The sequence below is a fragment of the Serinus canaria genome, chromosome 5, assembly GCF_022539315.1.
Source record: "Serinus canaria isolate serCan28SL12 chromosome 5, serCan2020, whole genome shotgun sequence".
In the NCBI taxonomy this organism is placed as follows: Eukaryota; Metazoa; Chordata; class Aves; order Passeriformes; family Fringillidae; genus Serinus; species Serinus canaria.
Genome location: NC_066319.1, coordinates 31,027,090 through 31,050,900, shown reverse-complemented (window position 1 = coordinate 31,050,900; position 23,811 = coordinate 31,027,090). Strand labels below are relative to the sequence as shown.

Genomic DNA, 23,811 nt, shown 5'->3' with positions numbered 1-23,811 from the left:
TATTCTTAAATTTATATGACAAATCTATACCTAGGGAGAAAACTAACATTTTAGGGATTTTCAAAGAATCTTAGTTGTGCTTCTGGAACTCATTCCCAGTTGGAATATTCAGTATAATATTGTTTGCTTTTTTAATGTATGAAGGTTTTAGTGTTGTTTTTTTTTTTTTAATTTCTCTTATATGCCAAACTGTCTGCATGTGTTCACTGAGACGTAACTTTAAAACTTTCAAGTTATGTATCAGTAGTCTCGATAGTATTTCTAGAGTAACAGTCCAATTTAAATTAGATTTGTTTTTCCAAGTCCCTTAAATCCATTTATTAAATCACAACTTACAACCATTTGATTTTAAGTGAGAAATATTTAAATATGCCACTCCATTAAATAATTAGGTTTGCTTGGGCCAAAACAATTTTTCCAAATATAGTGGGTAGATGATGGTTTTACTGACAGTATCTGCTAGTATGAATGCTTGGTAACCCTTTGGTATTTACCAAAACATGAAGCACACATGCATTCTTATAAATGGTAGTAAAACAAATGCTTAGGCTTCTATTTATTCATAATGATAGTATATGCTGATTATTTAAGAGTCTAATTGCCTCATTGAAAATTGCACAGAGTTCGTTTCTTGTTGGGTGGACGTCATGGAGAGTTTAAATTTCTGCCTCCTGCTGGCTATGCTCCCTGTTATGAGGCATTGCTTCCAAAAGAGAAGATGAAATTGGAACCAGTCAAAGAATATAAAAGAGATTTTGAAGGAGTGAGAGATTTGTTGGGTACGACACAATTTCTCTCACAAGCTTCTTTTATCCCTTGTCCAATAGACACCAGTCAGGTATGTGAAGTTTGCAATAATGGGATCTATAACTTATGTCTATTCAAAACTTAAATTACAATATAAAATCTTACCTCTTTCTTAGCAATTCTTCAATTGCTTGTTGTGATGTACTAACTAAACCAGGTGATCTTGGGTGTACAAGGTGTGGTAAGTGAAACCTCTTTCTTACTTCTGGAATTGTTATGCTCTTTCCTTAGATTGCTCTTCCTTTTCATCTGGAAAAGATCAGGGACAAACTAGCTGAAAATATCCATGAACTATGGGGCATGAATAAAATAGAACTCGGCTGGACATATGGCAAGGTAGGTTTTGAATGACCTGTCTGCATATAGTCACCTGTATTAGGTTAAGTCTCCTACTAGCCCAAACCTTGACTTGGAATTTGAGTAGGGTATGCAGTGGTGGTCTATACATTTCCAACAACAGGTGACCATGTAAGCTGGAAGGAGACAGTGGTTTTAACTTTTTGGTGACTCTTTAAGCATTCAAATTCCTCAAATTATTTTTTTTTAAATTTTATTAATTATGGAGGATTATTTATAGTGTTCATTATAAGTGAATAATGGGAAAAGGAGATTTATATAGTTATGAGATGCTGTCACTGAACAAAGATAAATGTTATCCCTTACATTGACTTTATTACTGCAAAGAATTTACTGGGTTTTTACTGTGATTCTTGTTTCCATCAGGAAAATACTCTTTTCTGTTATTCTTTTGCAGATACGGGATGATAATAAAAGGCATCATCCTTGTCTTGTGGAATTCTCAAAACTGCCTGAGACAGAGAAGAATTATAATCTACAAATGTCAACTGAAACCCTCAAGTAAGCTTTAAAAAAAAAAGAAAAGAAAGTTTTAAAATTTTATTTTCTATCAAGTGCATCATGCTGCTTTTAGATATAAAAACCATTCAAATATCTCCTTCAAAGATATTCTGCTAACTTTACTAGAAATCCCAGGAACCCAATCAGACCGATGTAGAAAAACTTTGTCTCTACAGAGAGACAAAGATAAAAACACCACGAAATCCTGTTGGTTTTACTAAAATGGTAGAAATTTCAAGCCACAGATTTGTGTCTTTTTAGTCTTTGAAAGGCTTATTTGTTTAATCTCTGAAGGGCTTATTTGTTATCTCTGATAAATGAAAATATTTGGATTTTTAAATACCATTATTTCTGATTACTTCCATGTTTTTAAATATAATTTCTTCTGCGTATTTTTACAATGCATGAGAAAAATAATGTTGTGTTTAACTAATGCCATTTTTATGCTAGAACCCTTTTGGCCCTTGGATGTCACATTGTTCATGCTCATCCAGCAGCTGAGGAAGATCTTAAAAAAGTCAAACTTCCTAAAAAGTATGTACCTTATGGTAACAGTTACATATTGTAATATTTATTATAAAAATAAAATATTTTAAGTTCATTTAAAGTTTACTAGATATGAACCCCATACATGGTAAGCTCTTACAGATCTCTGGTTAGGTCTTTACTTGGCTGTGGTGGTGTTGGAATGTGAATACTGCTGTGCTACATCACCTCCTGAAGTTGTTGAGAGGCAGAAACAGTCACTTAAAGGCAATTGTAGCAGTGTTACATCACCCTAGAACAGAGACTCCAAAGTTAAATACAACATTGCAGTGCTTTTCTGTCTCATAGTAAAGAGCAGTCTATTCATATGATGGTAAATCTATTTACGTGAAAGAGAGTTTACTACTTTACCATAGGAGACAGAAACAGCAAGTTGGACACTGGACATTTTACATCAGTTTATCAACACACAATATGTCTTTTTTTCCTGAAAGAAAGTTATCCATGAGAAACAAAGTCAGATGTTTAAAGTGAGCAGTAAAATGCATAGCTTTATAATGAGAGATGGTAATCTTGATCCAGTTGATGGCCTTAATTAAAAAAAGTAAAATAGAGCTTTTCTCAAGGTTCATACTGCAGACAGTCTATCATATTACTGGTTTGCTATTATTCCCTTGTTAAAACACCTATTGCCTATATGAAACATCCTAATGAATGGAAACTACCTGACTTGAGCAAAAGAGAATCTGAATGTGCCTAAAAGGGCAGGTTGTCCTTACACAATATGGAAGGGTTGGAGAAGATAATGGCAACTGCTGAAATATTACTAAACTTTTTATTCAGTCAAAAAGTGACAAGAACAATAGTTAAAATTTTTTCTTCTGTTGGAAAAATGGTAATGTAGTCCTTACACAATAGGTTATTAAAATACCACTCTTAATGATACATAAGCGAGTTTCATAAGAAGTCATCATACAGATCTTTAAAATAGAAATTAATTGAAATGTTTAAATGACAAATATATATACATATAAAGTAGACATTCAATTAAAAATTTTGTTGCTGAATAGCAACCATTTAATCATGTAAATATGGATCTGAGTCACATTTAATCAGCTATTGTGCAAGTAGGTGGAAAATGAGATGGTCTAGAGGGCTAGAATCCAATTTATATCCTAGCCAATAACCAAATACAATGGAAGATTTTTGGAAAGAAACAGGGAGAGCAGGAGATTAAAAAATGGGGAGAGATAGTGATTTCCACCCTATGAATGCCTCATAGAAAGTTTTAAATACCATAACTGGGACATCTTGACTCTCTGTTTTGCTTTGTTGACTTACAGTTACATGATGTCAAATGGATATAAACCTGCCCCTCTTGATCTTTCTGAAGTGAAATTGTTACCTTCTCAGGAATTTCTAGTTGACAAACTAGCAGAAAATGCTCATAATGTCTGGGCAAAAGATAGAATAAAGCAAGGATGGACCTATGGCATTCAACAGGTAGGAACTTTACATGCATTTGGAATAAGTAAGGAATGGGAGATTTTTTTATTCCAGAACATCATTTGGGTGGGAGTGTTAGTTAAGATGGCAAATACTGACTGTCCTGTAATAATTAGAAAAGCCAGAGGGGGCTGGGAGCAGGAAAAGAAGCCCTACATATAAAAGTCTGTATTGTCAGACCTGTATGGTTGCAGCTGCTGCGTGTATGAGAATATATTTCCACCCTTCTCCTTCATTCTTGTAATTAGGTTTTCAGTATTATTAACAGATAAATAATTGAGCTTGCATTCATAGAACTTTTCTTCATTAATGCTGCTTCTCTTCTGTAATCACTACATGATGCCAAAGTACACTCTGTCTCATTATTCAAAGTCTTTGTGATGTCTAAACAGACTTTTCTTGTTTTTTACAATGCCTTTCAGGATCTTAAGAACAAACGTAATCCTCGGCTAGTGCCATATGCATTATTAGATGAACGGACTAAAAAATCAAACAGAGACAGCCTCCGTGAAGCTGTCAGAACATTTGCAGGCTATGGCTATAATATTGAGCCACCTGACCAAGAAATAGGTATGTATTCAATAAAAATCATGGCCTTTTTAAGTGACATTTATAGTTGTGTTTTATCATTAAAAGAGGGTTTTTTTTCCTCTGTTTATTTTTGCAGCTGACCAAACAGTGGAAAAAGTCAGCATTGACAAGATACGATTTTTCAGAGTAGAACAGTCCTATGCAGTGAAGTCTGGGAAGTGGTACTTTGAGTTTGAAGCTGTGACAGGTGGAGACATGCGTGTTGGCTGGGCCAGGCCAGGCTGTCGACCTGACATAGAGCTGGGAGCTGATGACCAAGCATTTGTATTTGAAGGAAGCAAAGTCAGTACCCCTTTACCTCTTTTGATCTACTAACAGGCTAGACAGAGAACTACAGCACATGTTTTCTCTGTATTCTCAGCATCAACTACCAGAACGTTTTTTGATTTGTATAAAGATACCTCTGAGCTCAGTTTCACACTGGATAGTACCTCCATTTTGGTTCTGTCATGAGATGATGCTAACAAAGAAGTGTTGGTTTATATGGCTCTTCCTAGGCTATACCCAGTACAGAAGTCTGTCATGATTATAAACAAGATACAGCATTCACTTCCATTTTTTATACGTGTCTTTTACAAAATTCAAAAAAAGGTTCTTCATTAACTGAGAACCCCAGTCTGTTTTCCTTTTTCTATTTTTTCTGCTTTCTGTGTGTATTTTCTTCCCAAGGTTGACTCCTAAAGGACCAGAAGGATAACCCTGTGTGTAAGAAGTTGAATCCAGTGAACAGTAGCTATCAGGTTCCAAATTGCTGAAGTTAGGGTGCCTTATTCTCTCTATGTCCCTGTTATCTCTAAGGCAAAAGTCATGATCAGTACTGTTTGTATATTACTTTAAGATCCTGGAAAATAAAAAATCTGTATTTCTTTATTTATTTTGTATTTAATTTTTAATTTTAGCACTGTATTTATTTCCTTGGTTTAACATTTAGGGCCAGTGTTGGCATCAAGGCAGCGGATTCTTTGGACGAAGCTGGCAACCAGGAGATGTGGTTGGTTGTATGATAAACTTGGATGACAAGTCAATCATCTTTACTCTGAATGGAGAGTTGCTTATAACCAGTAAAGGTTCAGAACTTGCATTTGCTGACTTCGGAATAGAAAATGGTAATTTCCGCTTTAAAGTCACATGGTTATTGGAAGACAAAATATAAAACAAATAGGAAAAACTAGTCTGTCTTCACTCAGTGAGCTGAGAAATCATATTCCACTGATATGAGCCTTCAGACTGTGCTATACATTAACTTCAAAAAAAATTATTTTGAGAGTGCTTGTGTGGCACAAACTGAATTTCTTTTCTCCTTTAACCACATTAATGGGGTTTCAGCAGAGTGGATAAATTTTTTCATTGTTGCTAGGCTTTCTTTCAGGACCTCAGTGCTAAGAATCAGTGGTAATAATAAGCATCCTTAAAAATTTCCAAAACTGACAATGTAGTCTCTGATAATCTCACTGGAGTGTAAACATACTATGTTTATGTCTGTGAAGGACAAAATGAGTACTGTGTGAGGAAAGTCTAAGTTAAAAGAAAGATCTTTGCAACATGAGTCTAATCTCTATTTTCTTTCTCTCTCCTGTTCATAACTTATCCAAATATCCTATTTTCCTGGGATATTTTTCCTCTTCTGGCTTTTCAAAAAAAAAAAAACTGCATCTACATGACTGTAGTAAAAGAGTTGGTGAATATTTTCAAACTGGTTTGCTTTATGTTTTCATTTACTTTTTCTTTGTAAGTGTAACTCCTCCAACCAGTAATAGCTTCATACCTGTTAGTAACTGCCGGAAAACTTTGCAGTTGCTCACTGCTCTTCTTGGATCTTACTGTTGATAGAGTTTTTGTAAAGGTAAAAAGTGAGGGACTACCTTAACAAAGCTGTACTGAAGTCTCAAAATTTAGGAGAGAAAATCTCTCCTTTAATGGTTGAACTGTTGGCTTTTCCCTAATCTTGTTCCAAATTCTTAGCTTTTTGGGGAAATGGTGAAATAAGTCAACAGCCTTTCATCCCTGTCTAAACGTATATGGAGATCAAAGAGTTGAGTCATAAAAAATGCTAGCATTAAAGGAGTGTGTATTAGTTAATTGTGATGGAGGAATGAAGGCTGACAAAAAAACAATTTTACTTTCTGATGATAAAGTAAATTTTAAATAAATGTGTTGAGATACTTGAACCTCATCTCAAAGTCCTTTTGAAAGTTTTGTGCCCTCAGAAACCATACTTCTTTTAATAACTTTGATCTAACCAAGGTTGGCTTCCAGTGACCAGCTTGTTGTATAAAGCCATGTTTATTAGCCTAAAACTGAGAAAGATAACAAATACAAATGTCATAGTGCCTAAGTTCTCAGGGGTTTTGGTAGCAATTATATTAAACTTAGACATTAGTATTTAAGGTGGCTTTAATGCCTTGCTACTGTCTTCACTTTGTGTGCATTACTTGTAGGAGCTAAAGTTTAGCTCACATTGGATGGATCAAAAATAAATGTCTAGTTTTAAACTAAGTTATTAAGTTCTGTTGGCTTTTTTTCTTTAGGTTTTGTTCCAATTTGTGCACTGGGCCTATCTCAGATTGGTCGCATGAACCTTGGAATGGATGCCAGTACCTTCAAGTATTATACCATGTGTGGCCTTCAGGAAGGTTTTGAACCTTTTGCTGTTAACATGAACCGAGATGTTGCTATGTGGTTTAGCAAACGCTTACCAACTTTTGTCAATGTGCCAAAAAATCATCCTCACATTAAGGTAACATTACATGTCAGGGAGACACCTGTTCAACGATTGTTTGTTTAGCAAGCTGAGACATTAAACCCTTACTAATACTTACTGTCATCAGATAGTTTGTCATATTACTCTATTAAGTAACTCTTAAATAATTCCGGATGATCTTGTCTATCTTCTTTTTCGCTTATGGTAGTATGGATTCCTATGGATATACCTATCTGGTTTATTATATGACTTAATTTATGTTGGGGTTGGCTACTGGAAACATGTTAGTTATGGGGTTTTTTTAATATTCTATCTTACATGCACTTTCACTTTCTAAACCTTCTCTACTATAAATTTTTCTTATATATCTGAAAATTGTTCAGCTGAAGTCTGAGGATATTTAAGTGTACATGGGGTGTCACAGATTCTTTCATCGTGATGCACCAGTGATAGGAATTCCAAAACTCCCTAACTAATCTATCCTAGAGCAGAATAATTTATTCTGTCTTTTCTATAAATTGTTTCAAATTAATATATTCCAAAATGATATGTTTGAGTTCCTGAGGAGATTTTTTACTAGGCCATTTACTTTAATTTAGGTGTAGACAATTATTCTTTAATGATTGTCTGAAAATTTTGCTGAATTCCAACTAAATTATTTCAGCTTTTTTTTTTATTTTATCAGGATTATTTCATCACTATTCCTGTCTTTAAAAGTTTTTGAAATATTCCTATCACAGAATTTTAAAATACACTTTTTCAGCTCATGGGAAAGCAATATCAGATACAAAGTCCTTAATGATGGTCTGAACAATTCTAAATGATTTTCCTTCTCATTGTGATGGAACATTACTGATTCTTGTGATGTAGTTTTTCAATGAGTTGTGTACTCAAAGTGAATCAGTTTAATAAAATATATTTTTCAAATTTTTTTTTTACTCCTGAATGGAACATTTTGAAAATATTTACTGTAGTCAGGATATACTGAATCTGTTGATTCCCCTTGCTCTTCAGGTTAAATTCAGTGCCAGAGAACAGAACTGCATAGTTTTGAAGAGAATTAATTATGACAAATTTAAGTTTACTCTTTCAATTTTCTCATCCTCTAGTTGCTTAATGGAAGTTTTCAGCATTTTTTGGATAGACTTATTTAAAAATATTTCTGTTATTTTTAGATATGGAGAATTGATGGGACCATTGAGAGTCCACCTCGGTTGAAAGTTACTCACAAAACATTTGGCACGCAGAACAGCAATTCAGACATGATATATTGTCGTTTGAGTATGCCCATTGAGTTCCACTCATCATTCAACTTCGGCATGGGTGTGGAGAATGCCTCCTCTGATGTTTTCCAGAAACGGTTAGACTTGGGTTTGGTTATCCTACTTTATGCTTTCAGTGCAAATGTATCGTTATATTATTCTTTATTATTGTATACTCAAAATTTCTGTGCACTAAGAACAGATCACCATAGAGTGCTGTCTCCAGACAAGAGAGAGCCTTTTCTAAATAGGTCCATCACAAGGTCTATAGATCTTTGCCTAAGGAGCTCCCTTTTTTTCTGAATTATAATGATTTTCAAAAGCTAGGCTGGAAAACCAGCTCAGAGTCTTTTGCCCTTTGGATTATTGCTCATCAACATCATTGCTCAATAGCTCATTGGTTTTTAAAGATACCGGGTATTAATGGGTCCTGCACCTTTCAGAGTTACCTCTGTCTTTTTTTAACTGCCGTAAATCTGCCTCTTCTCCCACTCTCTACCTTAATTTCAATCAACTATTTTACTTGTATATTTGTGTCCTGTACAGTCTTTGCTAATGAGTACTCAGTGCCAAGCTAAGCTGGTTAGCTAGTTATCCAACTTACAGTTGCTAGCTTTTTTTCCAACTTACTTCAGCTAGCTTTTAAGTATACTTAGCCTAATAATGACAAAATTTTTTACTACTTTTTAAAATTATTTACTTATTTTCCTTTATCTGTAGAAAGCACAGCCAAGAAATTGCTCCTCCTTCTACCACAGTAAGTACATATGTTGAGATGCTTAGTTCTTCTGGAGTTTTGAAGTAGATTTATTTGTGGCACCATGTTCATTAGAAATCAATCCATTGAAAGAAGCCTTTTAAAAAAAATTTTATGATATAACATTCTTTAGAAATAATGATGTGCAGAGCTGCATGATTTTCAACTTGTGTAAACATAAACCCCGTCAACTTAAAAAATGAGTCTATTTTTTCTAATTTAAGAGTATTTAAAATTACTTATTAGAAGAATGTGAATTACTATTATTGAAGTTTGATACATAGGAGATTTGATTATTCCTTGATCAAATACTTTAAATTTCTATTACTAATATGCTCTTTTCCTTCTTTCAGTATTTTTACTCACTAAGGATATTTGCTGGCCAAGACCCATCCTCTGTCTGGGTTGGCTGGGTAACACCAGACTATCATTTTTACAGTGAGAATTTTGACCTAAACAAAAATTGTACAGTGACAGTTACTTTAGGTGATGAGAGAGGCAGAGTTCATGAAAGGTAAGGAATTATTTATAGTGTATTAAAGTTTTTATTTTAATGCTGTTGCTTTAAAGTCAGATGTTCATAAGCTTGATGATCTTTTAAATATTAATTTAAACTAATAAGAAAATTGATTATGGAGTATGAGTTTTCTGCGCTCATTTATATATGAATGTGTTTTAGGTAGACAAATTAAAGTGAATTTATCATTCATGTTCTGTTGCAAAGAAAATTTCTTTTTGAAAGAATTTTAAATGAAAGACGCTTCTTTAATTTAACATCTGTATTTACTCCCTGTGGATGAAGCAGTTTGTTTAACTGTCACTTACAAGTGCACACAGAAGCCTGTGAAATTTTTTCATAACTATGAAAAAGAAAAAAAAATATTTCCTCCATTGAAAAGTGCATCTCCACCAAGTTCAGTGTGACCTATGCTCTGTTCTTGCTGCTCTTTCAGTGTGAAGCGCAGCAACTGCTACATGGTTTGGGGAGGAGATGCAATTGCTAATTCCCAGAGATCAGGTCGCAGTAATGTTGATATAGAAATTGGATGCTTTGTTGACCTGGCTACTGGAATGGTGTCATTCACAGCCAATGGAAGAGAGCTTGGCACCTGTTATCAGGTATTATCAAATTTTCAGGAAGCTGTCTAGTAAGATTCTTGTTTTTATCCTACTTCTCTTTTCCAGAAATCTAACTGGATACCATTTGTGTGATGATAACACGTTTTCCTATATCATTCTGGTTTATCCCTCTTTTTCTCACTCCTTGTAAGGCTATGTTTTTTGAGTTGTTTCAATATGTTTGGATAATTTTATAATTTTTTTTTTTTTTTACATCTCTGTGTGGTTCAGAATCTTGATTAATAAAGTTAATTCTTTAATTGTTTTTTCAACTGAATCTGTTATACAATAAAGGGGAAATAAATATTTAAACTAGCAGAAGATCAAAATTAGACTTTAGATATAATTTTTGACATGAATTAAAAAGAAAAATTTAGTTCATGTTTCCAGGGTTTGTGTCTTCTGCAGATTGCTGTGATTTGGTGACTTTGTGATTTGATAAGTTTCAAAACCTGAAATTCAAATATGCATTGATGCAGAAAGCCATATTAAGTGGGGTGGGCCCTAAATGCTACTAATACCATCAAAACAGGGTGTCATTTTAGAAATGGATCAGTGGTTGACAGGAGTTTTCAGCACCACATTGTTGAGATTTCCTCTCAGTAAGATCAGTTGTCCATAATAAAGCACTCACTGTGGAAGAGGTTGTCCAGTGTTAGCAACAATTCATTGCTTTCTTCTATGTCAGCCCCTCAGATGGGTAATACAGACAGAACTGGAATGTTATTTAACTTGATTTAATGGATTTAATGGAACTTTTATACTGACTCCATTGGATACGAATGTGGCAGGGCTGCACACAGCCTGTACGTGGGAGTGGGAGGTTATCTAGTAATTGCAAATTTGGAATACTTTTTAATAATGGTCAATAACTCCAGTGCCACACTGGGAGAATATTGAATGTCAGCACACTGGCAAAAGAAAACAGGTGGTTAAAGTGCTTGAGCACTGCTTTGTTGTTTTTCTAACCAGATACAAATCAATATGAAAGCTTCTGAGCAAACCCATGAAACTTTGGTGTGTTTCTTTGCAGTGGATGTTTGTGGGTTTTTTTCATGGACAGCCTTTAGCTGTTCTTCTTGCTAGGACATGTATGAAAAGACAGATGTGGACAATGCACATTATTGAATTTAGAGTAAATAACACTTTCAGGCTTTTCTTTATACAACTTGCAATTAACATGACCATGTTCTCTGTACTAAATTTGAATCTCAGAAAATACCTGTTTCTTCTCTTTTTCTTGGAAAACATCTGAAGTTCTTTTAGGAAATATTTTCTCAATAAACCTGTTACACCTGGTCTGCTAAAAAATGAGACTATCCAGCATTTTTAAATAGATATAAAATAGTATAACTCAACAAGATTGTTACAAATAAGGGTGAAATATTTTTTAATTTTGACTTAGAGTAATTTAATTATTTACTCTCTTTTTTAAATAAATGAAAGGAATATTATGTAGCTTTCATTTCCATGTCTTGAATATTTTACAATAAAGTAAGATCTTTAAAATACTTTACTATATCAAATCTCTCACTCCAACTGCCACAACTAATTTATATTTGTCTGGTCTGGGTAATTATTCTGCTCTTATAACAGTTTGCATATACTCTTCAGTTTTCTTAACTGAAATAGAAGGACAATATTTGTTTGCTGTTTTCATTTTAAAAGGCCGATAGGTCAACATATGTAAGAGAGAAAATTAATTTTTCTGTAGTTCTTGATCTAACGCTTGAATGTCAGGGTGGTATTCAGAAAAAAAAGCCAACACAACAAGCAGAACAGAATGCCTTTTCCTCTGGATTTGGACCTGTGGATTTTTTAACTTAGCAGAAAGTTTGGAATGTTAATACCTACCCCCATATTATTTTGTCAGTGCCCATAGTCATATTTCTGAGAAATCAGGTTTTGATACATTGTTGTCCTCAAAGTTAGGAGTTGTACTCCTTCACAGCACAAATGTTGTAGTTGTGCTTATTATGTACAATGTCTGCACATGATACACAAAATGCACCATGATGTGATTAATATATTTAATTGAACTTCTGAAACTTTGACTGAATTGCAGAGATGTACTTTTTTCAGCCACCCTGGAGCATTGAATTTTTAAAAGTAATATACTGTTCTATAATTATACTTTTAATTCTTTATTTCATGGCAGTGGTTCCTCCTCTAGGTCTTGAGAGCACATAAGGCTGCAAAACACCTGTTTCACAAATGAGGTGGTCCTATAACAATGGCTGAAAATACTTTACTATATTATAGTTAGACATTATTCAACACTTTATTTAGTAAATTATATTAATTATTTGATAATGGAGTGTATGGTATACAGTATTTTATATCATATTCAGAAAGAGGATTTTTTTTTCATTTTTAATTTAAAAAAATAATTTCATCTCATTTCACTTCTAGGTTGAACCAAACACAAAGCTTTTTCCAGCAACTTTTTTACAGCCTACAAGCACTAACTTGATTCAGTTTGAACTTGGTAAATTAAAGGTAGGAAGTATTTTTATATTCTATAGAAAGACTTTATTTTTATATTCTATAGTTTACTTCTGTGAATGTTGTTATTATATGCAGTTAATTGATTGTCTGCAATTGTCAAAATAAACTAATATTGTCTGAGAATAACACCATTAATGTTGGGGAATTTTAATGGATTTTGTTTGTTGCAATAACTTCTACCTTTCTATGACTTTCTTGTTATTTAAAAGTTATCCTTCCTTTTGGTGTCATGGGATTATTCATAATTACGTGTTTCAAAAATAATTAATACATGTATTTGTTTCAGAATACCATGCCTTTATCAGCAGCAATTTTTAAAAGTGAAGAAAGAAATCCTATTCCTCAGTGTCCCCCTCGCCTTGACGTGCAGACCATTACACCGGTGTTATGGAGCCGGATGCCAAACAGCTTCCTCAGAGTAGAAACTGAGCGTGTCAGTGAGCGTCACGGCTGGGTGGTACAGTGCTTGGAACCTCTGCAGATGATGGCACTTCATATCCCAGAAGAAAACAGGTACGTTGATAATGAGATAAATTGGTGTAGACAAAATATACTGAAAAAAGGTGTCAGTGTATTGATTTAACCTGCCTTGCTGAGTATTTACCTTATAGCTGATGAGAATTTCTGATCTTACCTGATATCATATCAGATATTATTTTATTCATGAAACCTAAGTAAGTACAGGAGACTGAAATTTAATGACCTGTACCAAGTTCTGCATGCATAAAAGAAAGCATGATTATTCGATTTTATTGAAATTGAAATAACATCTCTTAAATCTCTATGTCTTTAAACATGGAGATTTTTCTCAGCTTGAGAAAAACAAACATAAAGAACATGCAAGTACTATTTTGCCAATTTTTTGTGTAATAGAAACATGTAATCTCTTCCTGTTTCATCTGCACTGAAATTACATGAATTAAGTTCTTATGTTCTGATTGACAAGATCATGTCTTTCTTTGATTTTCATTAGGTTTTATCTTCAGAGTGAGGATAATAAAGATCTATCCAAATATTAAATGTCATTACCAGTGAAAAATCAAACTATCCACAAAAACAGAGCAGAAAGATCATTTAACAGCAGTACTTTTATTAGTAATTATTAAATTTCTTTTGATGATTCAAAACTCAATTTTATTTAGTGTTAATAAAATTGAATTCAAGGAAAGAGTGAAAAACACTGGGTCTTGTGGAAAAAATGAACCAGCAATCCAGAGTAAACTACAATGGCACTGTTTAGGAATGGTAGCAATGCAGATTTTCAGTAAGCCTAATACACCTATTTTAGCAACAAGTTCTAATTTACAATAGCTTACAAAGAAGCACCTCCATCTTAGATTTTGGGGATTTTTTTTTTCCCATGGAGTACTAATTTTAAACAGTCTCAACAATTTCCACCATTTACTGTGTTTTCATAATGCACATACTAAGATTAGTTAGTATCAACTTTAATATTAGTGGTTTAAAGAGGAACTGACCAAAATGCTCAGAGATGATAGAACTTTCCTTTTTCAAATTAAATGAAAAAAAATGAAAATTTTCAAATTAAAAAAAATGAAATTGACTGGTGTTCTGTTTCTTTATTTCATAACAGATGCGTTGATATTTTGGAACTCTGTGAACAAGAAGATTTGATGATGTTTCACTACCACACTTTAAAGCTCTATAGCTCAGTTAGTGCTCTAGGTAACACTAGAGTTGCTTTTGCACTTTGTAGCCATGTGGATGTATCTCAGCTTTTTTTTACAATAGATAATCAATACTTACCCGGACTTCTACGTTCTGGATTCTATGACTTGCTCATTAGTATTCACTTGGAGCACGCCAAGCAAGCCAAGCTCATGATGAGCAATGAGTTTATCATTCCAGTTACAGATGAAACTCGAAATATTAAATTATATCCTGATGAAACAAAGAAGCATGGTTTACCTGGAGTAGGGCTTAGCACTTGTCTTAAACCAGCTTTTAATTTTTCTACTCCATGCTTTATTGCGACCAGCGAAGATCATCAGACATCCATCCCAGAGATACCCCTGGAGATATTGAAATCCAAGGCCATAAATATGTTAACAGAGGCAGTGCAGTGTAGTGGGAGTCATATACGAGACCCTGTTGGAGGACAGGTTGCATTCCAGTTCGTTCCTGTTCTTAAGCTGATAGCAACACTGCTTGTAATGGGTGTTTTTGATGATGATGATGTGAAGCAGGTGTTACTCCTCATTGATCCCACGGTGTTTGGAGACCACAAGGAAGAAATGGAAGAGAGGACAGAGAAGGAAGAAGTGACACAAATTGAAGAGAAAGCTGTAGAAGCTGGGGAGAAAGCAATCAAACAAACAAAAGCTCCTGCAAAGGGCTTGTTGCAGACAAGATTACCAGAATCTGTTAAACTTCAGGTGACCATTTATTATAAATTTGTTACTTATACTCTACTCTCGATGAAAAAAGGATTGTGTTTTTTGTCTTTTCTTTACTTAATAAGATTTGAAGTTCTGAAGGTCTTTAATTCCACTTTGCTTTAAAATCTCAAAGTCATTTAAAAAAAAATTGATGATGATGCAGTTCTTTCTACATCTATCTACACTTGAATAAATATGTGAATACATACTTATTTCATAAGAACCAAAAGGTTAGACCAGGTAATCTTTAAAGGACCCTTCCAAGCCAAACTAGAGTGTGATTTCTAGATATTTTGGGTTCATGGAGTGATAGATTGGGTGTGCAATATATTATCAAACAGATAATGAAACAGTCGTTTTTGTATCCTTCACAGTGTTGAAACAGAAATATGGGAAAAATGTCTCTTATTTTTATGGTCTGATGCAGTGTATAGTATGTGCTCAAGTTCTCCCCCAGAGTTTGTAAAGCTGTTGAGATTCTCTATTTTCTCTACCCTAGATGTGTCATTTACTCAATTATTTTTGTGACTGTGAACTACAACACAGAGTGGAAGCAATTGTATCGTTTGCAGACCGCTATGTATCAAAATTGCAGTATAACCAGAAATACAGGTACAATGAACTCATGCAAGCCTTGAACATGTCTGCTGCATTGACTGCCAAGAAGACTAAAGAATTTCGGTCTCCTCCTCAAGAGCAGGTAATATTAAAAAAAAAAAAAGATTGAATTAAAGATTTAAAAAAACACTTCATGAAGACATGATAAAGTCTTGACTCAGTGGAGAACTAAAATGAATTTGAAAATAAATTTCTTCCATGCCACAAAATATTGAATGTCAGAATGTTGAAACTTGTGTTCTAGCACTTATGCTGTAAACTGAAGTTATAAACAGGTAAAGTATGGCTATATACTAGAATATGTCATAGGCTATTTCAGTGCTTTAACTGTGTTTTAAATCCCTTAAAGATTAATATGTTGCTGAATTTTCAACTGGGAGAGGATTGTCCCTGTCCAGAGGAGATTCGGGAGGAGCTGTATGAATTTCATGATGATCTTCTAATTCACTGTGGTGAGTGGCAAGTTGTTGATACAAGTTCTGTTTGTCTTTTTGGCACTTGACAGATCAGTTGAAAATATACTAGCATGAGAGGTTTTTTTATTAGATGTGCTGCTGCCTACAAAGTGACTTTACTGACAAACTTTGGTGTATATTACAAAAATATGGGAAACCTGTGAGTGGTTTTAAATTTCACTGTTAAAACTCTATTAAATATTATCTAATATTATTCTGTTTATATACCAGTTTTAGACATATTGGGGGAAAAAATAATCCAAACCAAGTAGGCTGGCTTACCTTAAAAAATTTATATAAGCACACATATGAGTACAAGCAGATAAATGGTATTGAGGGATCACAATTGCTGCAAAGCTGAGATCAGAAATTAAATTTTTAAAAAAGCAAATGTGGAGTTCTCTGCCTGCTTTATCTTGGTTTCCTCTTGTATGCAAAACTGTGAGAGTCAGTCATTATAAAACACTCTTGCACTGCATACTTGAACTTTTCCCACTCATTTAATTTGGATTTCCTGTACAATTTCATGTGGGTTTTTTGATGTCTATTTTTTTTGTTAGTTTATTGAGTTTGTTGAGATCTTAGTCTAATTCAGACAGTCATGAAATTATTAACATTTGTAGTTTGAGTCATCTAATTATTACTGTTCATTGCCAGCAATTATGCAGTTAAAACTGAAATAAACAAGCTTTTTCCATCAACCTACTTGGTAGATATATTCATAGATACTCTTCCAATGTGTAGCTTAGCGCTGTGGTTTTTGGCATCCATCTTGTCCAAAAAGAGGGGGCCAATGTCTACAGTGAGTGAGTTGACAGCATTTCGATCTCTTCCCCAGGAAGAGCATGATATTCCTAATGGTTAGTTCTTCCTCATCCACCTTCTTGCTTGAGGTCATTATCAAATGTTTACCCATACAGTCTGATAAATCTTCCTTTGCTGGTTATCCCTAAAAGCAGTGCTCCCTTGTTCATGGAATTGTACTGCTTTAATGACCTGTAATTAAGTTTCTTCTTTCTATTTGAAGGCACGGTGTCTCCTATACCATTCTGTGCTTGTACTGTTAAGGTTTCTGATATTATTTTGCACTGCTATATCTGAGTACCCTCCTAGAATCTCCAGCAACCAGCAAGCTGTGATTTCATGATAAGTCATTTGTAATTTTTCAGCTAATTCAGCCTTAGCCTCAGCCAAAGATGGGTCTGCAGATATTTAAGCCATCTCCATCAATTTACTTCTGAGCGTGTTGTACAAGACAGTATTAGAAGCCCCTAAAATCAAGATTTGTGTCTGTAAGGCAGAAATTTAGTTGGTTTATCATGACTTGTTTTTCACAATCCTTTGTTAATTGTTGTTCATTTCTTTTAAGTGCTTACCAAAAACTGCATCTTTTATTCCATAATTTTTCTTTCAAGTATTAAAGTGAATAGCTAGTATCCTCCTATTTACTCCTCTTTCCCTCTGTTTTTATTACATCTATTATAATAAATTATTACAGCCACCTCCATTGTTCAGTCACTTAGCCCTTGATCCGACCTCTGGTTTACAAAGGTAATTCCCACTTGGCAGCACAGAGTACTCGGAGACTCCATGATGGAGATTATGAAAGCACTACAACTTACTTGGAAATGTCTTAACTCCACAATCAATTACTTTTAGTTTAAAAACTTGTGGTCATTGAGTTCGTTTAGCTCCTGATCACTCTTCATATTTCATGAAGTGAAACACTAGTTATTGCATGCATTGAGATTTTGCTTTTTAGGGATGCACTTTTATTATTTGTTTACTACATCATAAACATGTATTTTGAATGAGAGTTCCAGATAGAGAAAACACTGTCTTATGATTAAAATAGGTTAAAGACACCTTGGATTCTATGCAAATTTATCAGAGGTGGTTGCTGTGGATAAATGCTCCTCATTATCCGTGTCCTGACTTGGTCCTGAAAATCAGTACTAAGCAATCACAGCTGCAGATTAAATGAATAGGAGTTCTGCTTGGAATGTTTAATCAGCTTTTTAGTACTAAGTATACTTTGCCATCTAAGTGGAAAACTATGTATGCAATCAAGTAATTAAAGGCTTCTTCATAATGAATATAAGCAAATAGTTACTCAGGCAGTCTTAATCCTAGCACATCGTAACTGGGAGTGGTTAATTTTGCTGGCAAAATAATGGTTCTACTATCATATTTTTATGTGCAATTTCTTGCTTATAAAAAAACCAAACAAATTTGAGCATATTTGGTAGCATCATACTTAACTGATAATTACCTGAGTTGAAACCATCACAGTGCACAGACCTCGGCCACTTGAAGGAAACAATTAGCCAGTAGCAACATGAGACAGCTTCTGAATGGATTGCAACCGTAAGACAATGCAGAAAGAGAAACAAATGGTATGGAAGAGTAGGTGAGACCCAGCCTGGAGGAGTCACAGACCTCATCTACCCCAGTACAACACTCTTTTAACTCATTATCCCAGTGCATTTCTTCCTGTCTGTTCATTTCAGCATCTTCAGAGTTCCTCTCCAAGTGTCCTTCTCTTGGGTCCAGGACCCAGATTTTATTTCAGTGCCAGATCGTTTGTTCCTTTAATATCCTTGTCTGCTTTGTCTTTCCTTTCATTGCTGGTCACATTTCCTGTTCTTACATTTTTTCAGACTGATTGTATCCCTTCTTCCTTCTTAACTTTTCATTTTGCCAATCTAGCTCCACTTATCCCATTTCTTAAATTCTGTATGTACTGTCCAATTTAAATTTTGACTTCCTTTATTCCCTCTCAGTGCCTTTGAATTTTATCACTTAGTCACTCATAGTCATAATTTCTCCTCTCCCTTTTGTAGCTGCCAGCAGCAAAATTTCTCCATCTTGATACCACATGTTCTATTTTCTTTCTTAGTTAACTTTCTTAGTACAGTTTTAGCTACTGCAGTTTATTCTTCCCCCCCCTGCTTCAGGTTCTAGGTCTAGCATCCTGTCTGAAAAACTTTTCCTTTTCTCAATTTCTCTTTGACAAGCAACCTGCAAAAGCTTACATTTCAGCTTGGCACAATCTCTGATCTGGAGAGAGCCTGCTTAGTTGTCTTTGCTTCTGCACATAACACATGTGTTGTCTGATGATCACTAAGAGGTGTGAGAGACTTTGGTTGTAAAGCAGTGTAGCGAACTGAACTGAATTAAACTGGTCATTTTACCAGATATTAAATGACCTGGTAAAATGGCACCCCATCTCATTGTATCCATTTTAATGAAAAGCATGTATTATCCACATAATCTCTGAAAGTCTGCTTTCTTACAGCTTTAGATTCAGTTAATATATTTGTTTATAGCTGCTAAATACCTCGACTGAAAAACTCTTCTGCATTGTAGGATATAGCCATACACTTCTTTCTTTCACCTACATTCTGCAAGAAGAAACAAAGGATCACATGTTTAATCAAATGTGACCATGAGTCATTTTTTGTTTCTAACCATTTTTATTTTATGCTAAGGTATTCCACTAGAAGAAGAGGAAGAGGAAGAAGAAGATTCCTCCTTGACTGGCAAACTCCGTTCATTAATGTACAAAATCAAAGGTCCACCAAAAGCAGAAAAATTGGAGCCTAAGGAAGAAGAAGAGAAAGCTCCTAGTAAGTTTTCTTTCCATATAAATACTTTCATGAGGCAAATGTCAAAGTTCTACACAGTCAACAGGAGTGTATTTTCTAATAAAATTTTATAAGTGGCTGAAGAAGGAGACTAACTGTTTAAATTTCTTCTGCCTCTTAGAACTATTATTCTGCATATGGAACACCTCAGATGCATTTTTAAAGAAGAAATTAAAATGAGTAGAAGATTTTAGATCCAGATCATTACAAAATCTTTATAAAAAAATTTACAAAATCTTTATAAAGAACTGTGAAAGGCTAATTATGGCCTAATAATTTAGACTCAAGCATTCTAAACTTGGGAAGATCTAATTTTTATGGGGTTTTTAAATGAAAAAAATTATTCTTTAGAGCTTATCTCCATTTCCTGCTATTACTTGTTCTATTGCCTGTTCATATACATGCAAATACAGATAAGCACATAAATCCCCCAAAACAATTGCAATCACAAACTTCCTATTCTGAGCAATATTCCTGTACATATCCATTCCCATAACCTCCTCCATAAGATGCAAGGGTCTATACAGGTGAGATTGGTTCTATGCTTGCAATTCCTCAACTATTTATGTAAGCTTTTAGTTGAGCCTCTTTGAACAACTCACCTGATTCTCACTGCCACTGGGCTGACATGCCACATGAGAATTCATCCCAGTGAGGGTGATGTGTGCTCTGAATCTCACAAACTTTGCTGTTGATATGAATTTTCAATCCTTAGTAGTGACTAGGGATGGTAAGGAACAAGCAAGGCAAAAAGCCAAATTCCTCGAGGTCTTCCTTTAGGACAGATTTTTACTGAGGTTTCTTCTTGCCTTTCTGAATCAAGATTGGGATTCTAGCTCTAAATTTCTATAAGACCAGATATATGTACAGGAGTCTCCAAGTGACTCCAGGTTGGTCAACCAGTAACAGTTACTCCTCTGTTTTTTTCCAAGTTGCTCAATTTGTCAATAGGCTCTTGTACATATGTGGAATGGTTAATTTATTTCAGGCTCAGTAATTAAATCAAGAGTTTTGTTGAGATTAGACAGCAAAATTATTTCATAACTCATGACACTTCTTACATGATATGCTTGCTCTGGAAAGCACCTTAGAGTGTTTGTCTGGTATGAAAACACATTTTGGTCTGTTAAGCTCTTTAATGTGTTTTAAGTGCATTAAATCTTGTAACAATCTGATATGCTGCATGAGGCAGGGCTTCATTCTCCAGTGACTCATCTGTTAGTACCTGCTTTCTCTTTAATGGTAGCAGGACCTTCTAAGTATCTGGAAGTATCATTTCTTCTCCAGGTTTCATGTGGATTCTATTGTCATGAGTCAGGAAGTATTCACTCCTAAAGCCTCAGGGCACATGGTGTTTGGTCCTTGGAACAGAGCAGTTCACTTATTTCATGTACCAGAGCTTTGGGTTACAAGGAATGTAGGTTGGAAAAATGATCCCACAGTGTCTATTTTTCTAGAAATTTCAGAAGATTAATTTATTTAGGCTTGAGCTTCTCCTTGGAGTAATGCAAGTACAAATATGCACATGGATTAATTCAAAGCATGATGAAAAATAATATAAATATATTATATACTTGACTGTAGCTGAAGACTCTGAGGTTTTTAGTTCATGTGTGCACTTCCCCTTTATGCATCAGGAAATTTGGAATTCAGAGATTAAAGGAAATGGGTGCCAGAGGTACCCCAAATCCTCTTATGTGCATGAAGAGGTGTGGTGGTGTGCATGATGTGCACCTATTTCCAAGATTAAAATCTCTGGCCTTGAGTGTCTTGGCTTTAGTCATAAATATTCAATGTGAATATTCATTAGAAGGAACTATTTACTACAAATAAATCTTCCTTTACTCTAAGCTTACATTCATTTCTTATCAAAAATGAGCTTTTACCCAAGTAAGCAATGCCAGCAATTTCAACTTAGTATTAATGATGAATCAGTAAATTTTGTATTTAAAAAACACGTTAGAACTCTGAACATAAATATATAGAGGCAAAGAATTAGTGTTAATAATGATTATAGGACTTTTGTAACTATCAAGTAAAAACTGAGATAAGCCATGACATGCCACTAAGAGTAGGGCTATCTCTGTGAAGCACAGAATTTGTTCCAACAGGCTGAAAGCCTAATTATGGAACAGAACCTCAGAATTAATGATGGCTTTGCATAAATACAATATTAAGTAAGCTAAGCAAGCAGAGTTAGCAAGTGAAAGAATAGTGTAGACACAAACCTCAATGGATCTACATTATCTATAAACATTTTGGTGATGGAAAGTGGGAGGGAGCTGTTCTTGCCATTGGAAGAACTTTGGAAAGTCAAGGGGTATGTTCGCTGGTAATAGAAGAAAGAAACTTGCATTGTTTCAGGGGGTAGGGTGGTTATTCCTGTTCTGCTTGATATCAAGCATGAACATTTTTTGGAACAAGGACTGGAACATGTGTCTAGTTTTCAGGTAAATTCCCTAAACTTTGGGTTCAGCAAAACTGTTTTCAGCATCACTGAGTTTGCAATGTCTACAATACAGGAGCATCAAGCAATTTTTATTCCGAAGTTCCAAACAATACAATGTTTTTAGAAAGTGCATTACCAAGTGACAGTGACTTGGTCTAGAAATAAGGAACAAATTAAAAGCCTAAATGCAACATTTAATTTACAATGATGATTCTCAAAATCATGGTCAACTTAAAGGTTTTCATTGTCAGTGCTGGTGTGGACTTGAACCCTAAGTAGATGTTTATTGTTTTCTATCTCTCAATAACATTACATTTATCTTGAAAGATCTGAAAACCCTTTTCAGTCTGTTTGTGGCTTTTTACAACCTCTTTGTTGTCTCCTGTTGCCTGTTTTAGTATAATACATGTTTTTGATGTTTTCTGTTGGAAGAGCTAGTAACATTTAATGAATTTTGCTTTCAGCTACCCTGAAAGAACTCATTTCACAGACAATGGTGCGCTGGTCCCAGGAAGATCAGATCCAAGATCCCGAATTAGTTCGGATTATGTACAGCCTCCTTCGCAGGCAGTATGACAGCATTGGGGAGCTCCTGCAAGCCCTGAGGAAAGCATACACTATCAGTGCTGCCTCTGTCAAGGACACCATCAATCTGCTTGCAGCACTGGGCCAGATCCGCTCACTTCTCAGTGTGAGGATGGGAAAAGAGGAGGAATTGCTAATGATTAATGGATTAGGGTATGGAATCGATGGAATTTTGGTTTTAAGTTAGTGTGAAGCTTTTTGTTATCTTAGTAAATCCTGTAATTTTTGTTCCTAAAAAATTAATGCTACACTGAAGTGTAAATATGTATCAGTGATTTGCACTTTCACATATATTTCTCTAACAGTATCAAAGGGTCAACGTTTCTGTGAATGAAGAAATTATCTAAAGAAAACAGACTCCTTTTACTACAGTTAAGCCTGATGCTTAAACCTTAATCACAGTACATGTTTTAGCAGCTCTGGAGAAAAAGATCACTAAAATTTTTGCTGCTGTCTACCTACATTTTCCCCAAACTTAAAGCACATTTTATATTTCATGTATGAGTGGATAAACTTGCTAGTGTCTTTTCAACTGGAAATTCAGAAGAAATTTCCTTTATACAGCACCAGATGATTTGAGAATATTTTCTGCATTTTGCTATAAAATTACCTCTGTTGAGCAGTAGTATTGTGGTGTACTCTTGTATGTTTGTTATTCCTTTTGTATGTCTAAGTGCTGGTTGGGCCATTTAATGGTGGAAGGAAAAAAGAACACAGAAAGTAAACTATTTCAATTAAAATGGTGCATTTAGAGAGACAATTATAGTATTGCTACCTGAGATCTATATTTATTTGTCTTTCTTCAGGAATATTAAAAAAAAATTCTCTCATTTACAACAATTGTAAGAAAGTTCCATAATTTTTACTATTTCAATGTAAATTTATACAGTTTTTGTTTAAATTGCAAAGACTAATCTCTTCATTTGAATTGATCTATTCATGGAAATGACTCTTTAGGCAGTGTGCAACAGTATTACCCAATTTGTCCTTGATGCTGAGATGTAAATTTGCTGAGAATTATATGAGAAAAAGGATAAATTTTGATTAAACGTGGTATGGATTT

The 23,811-nt window shown here is 34.5% G+C and overlaps 1 protein-coding gene across 1 annotated transcript in view; it reads left to right on the top strand.

The window, feature by feature from the left end:
- The window catches only part of RYR3 (ryanodine receptor 3), a 192,448-nt gene that overhangs the window by 83,164 nt on the left and 85,473 nt on the right, over positions 1 to 23,811 (top strand). Inside the window, 20 exon segments of the mRNA XM_050974944.1 lie at positions 622 to 838; positions 1,039 to 1,143; positions 1,562 to 1,665; positions 2,116 to 2,199; positions 3,495 to 3,654; positions 4,080 to 4,227; positions 4,325 to 4,530; positions 5,180 to 5,354; positions 6,777 to 6,985; positions 8,125 to 8,309; positions 8,932 to 8,968; positions 9,322 to 9,482; positions 9,922 to 10,087; positions 12,500 to 12,586; positions 12,882 to 13,108; positions 14,190 to 14,991; positions 15,494 to 15,694; positions 15,962 to 16,064; positions 19,559 to 19,696; positions 22,628 to 22,901. Of these exon segments, the coding sequence (XP_050830901.1) occupies positions 622 to 838; positions 1,039 to 1,143; positions 1,562 to 1,665; positions 2,116 to 2,199; positions 3,495 to 3,654; positions 4,080 to 4,227; positions 4,325 to 4,530; positions 5,180 to 5,354; positions 6,777 to 6,985; positions 8,125 to 8,309; positions 8,932 to 8,968; positions 9,322 to 9,482; positions 9,922 to 10,087; positions 12,500 to 12,586; positions 12,882 to 13,108; positions 14,190 to 14,991; positions 15,494 to 15,694; positions 15,962 to 16,064; positions 19,559 to 19,696; positions 22,628 to 22,901 (3,789 nt within the window).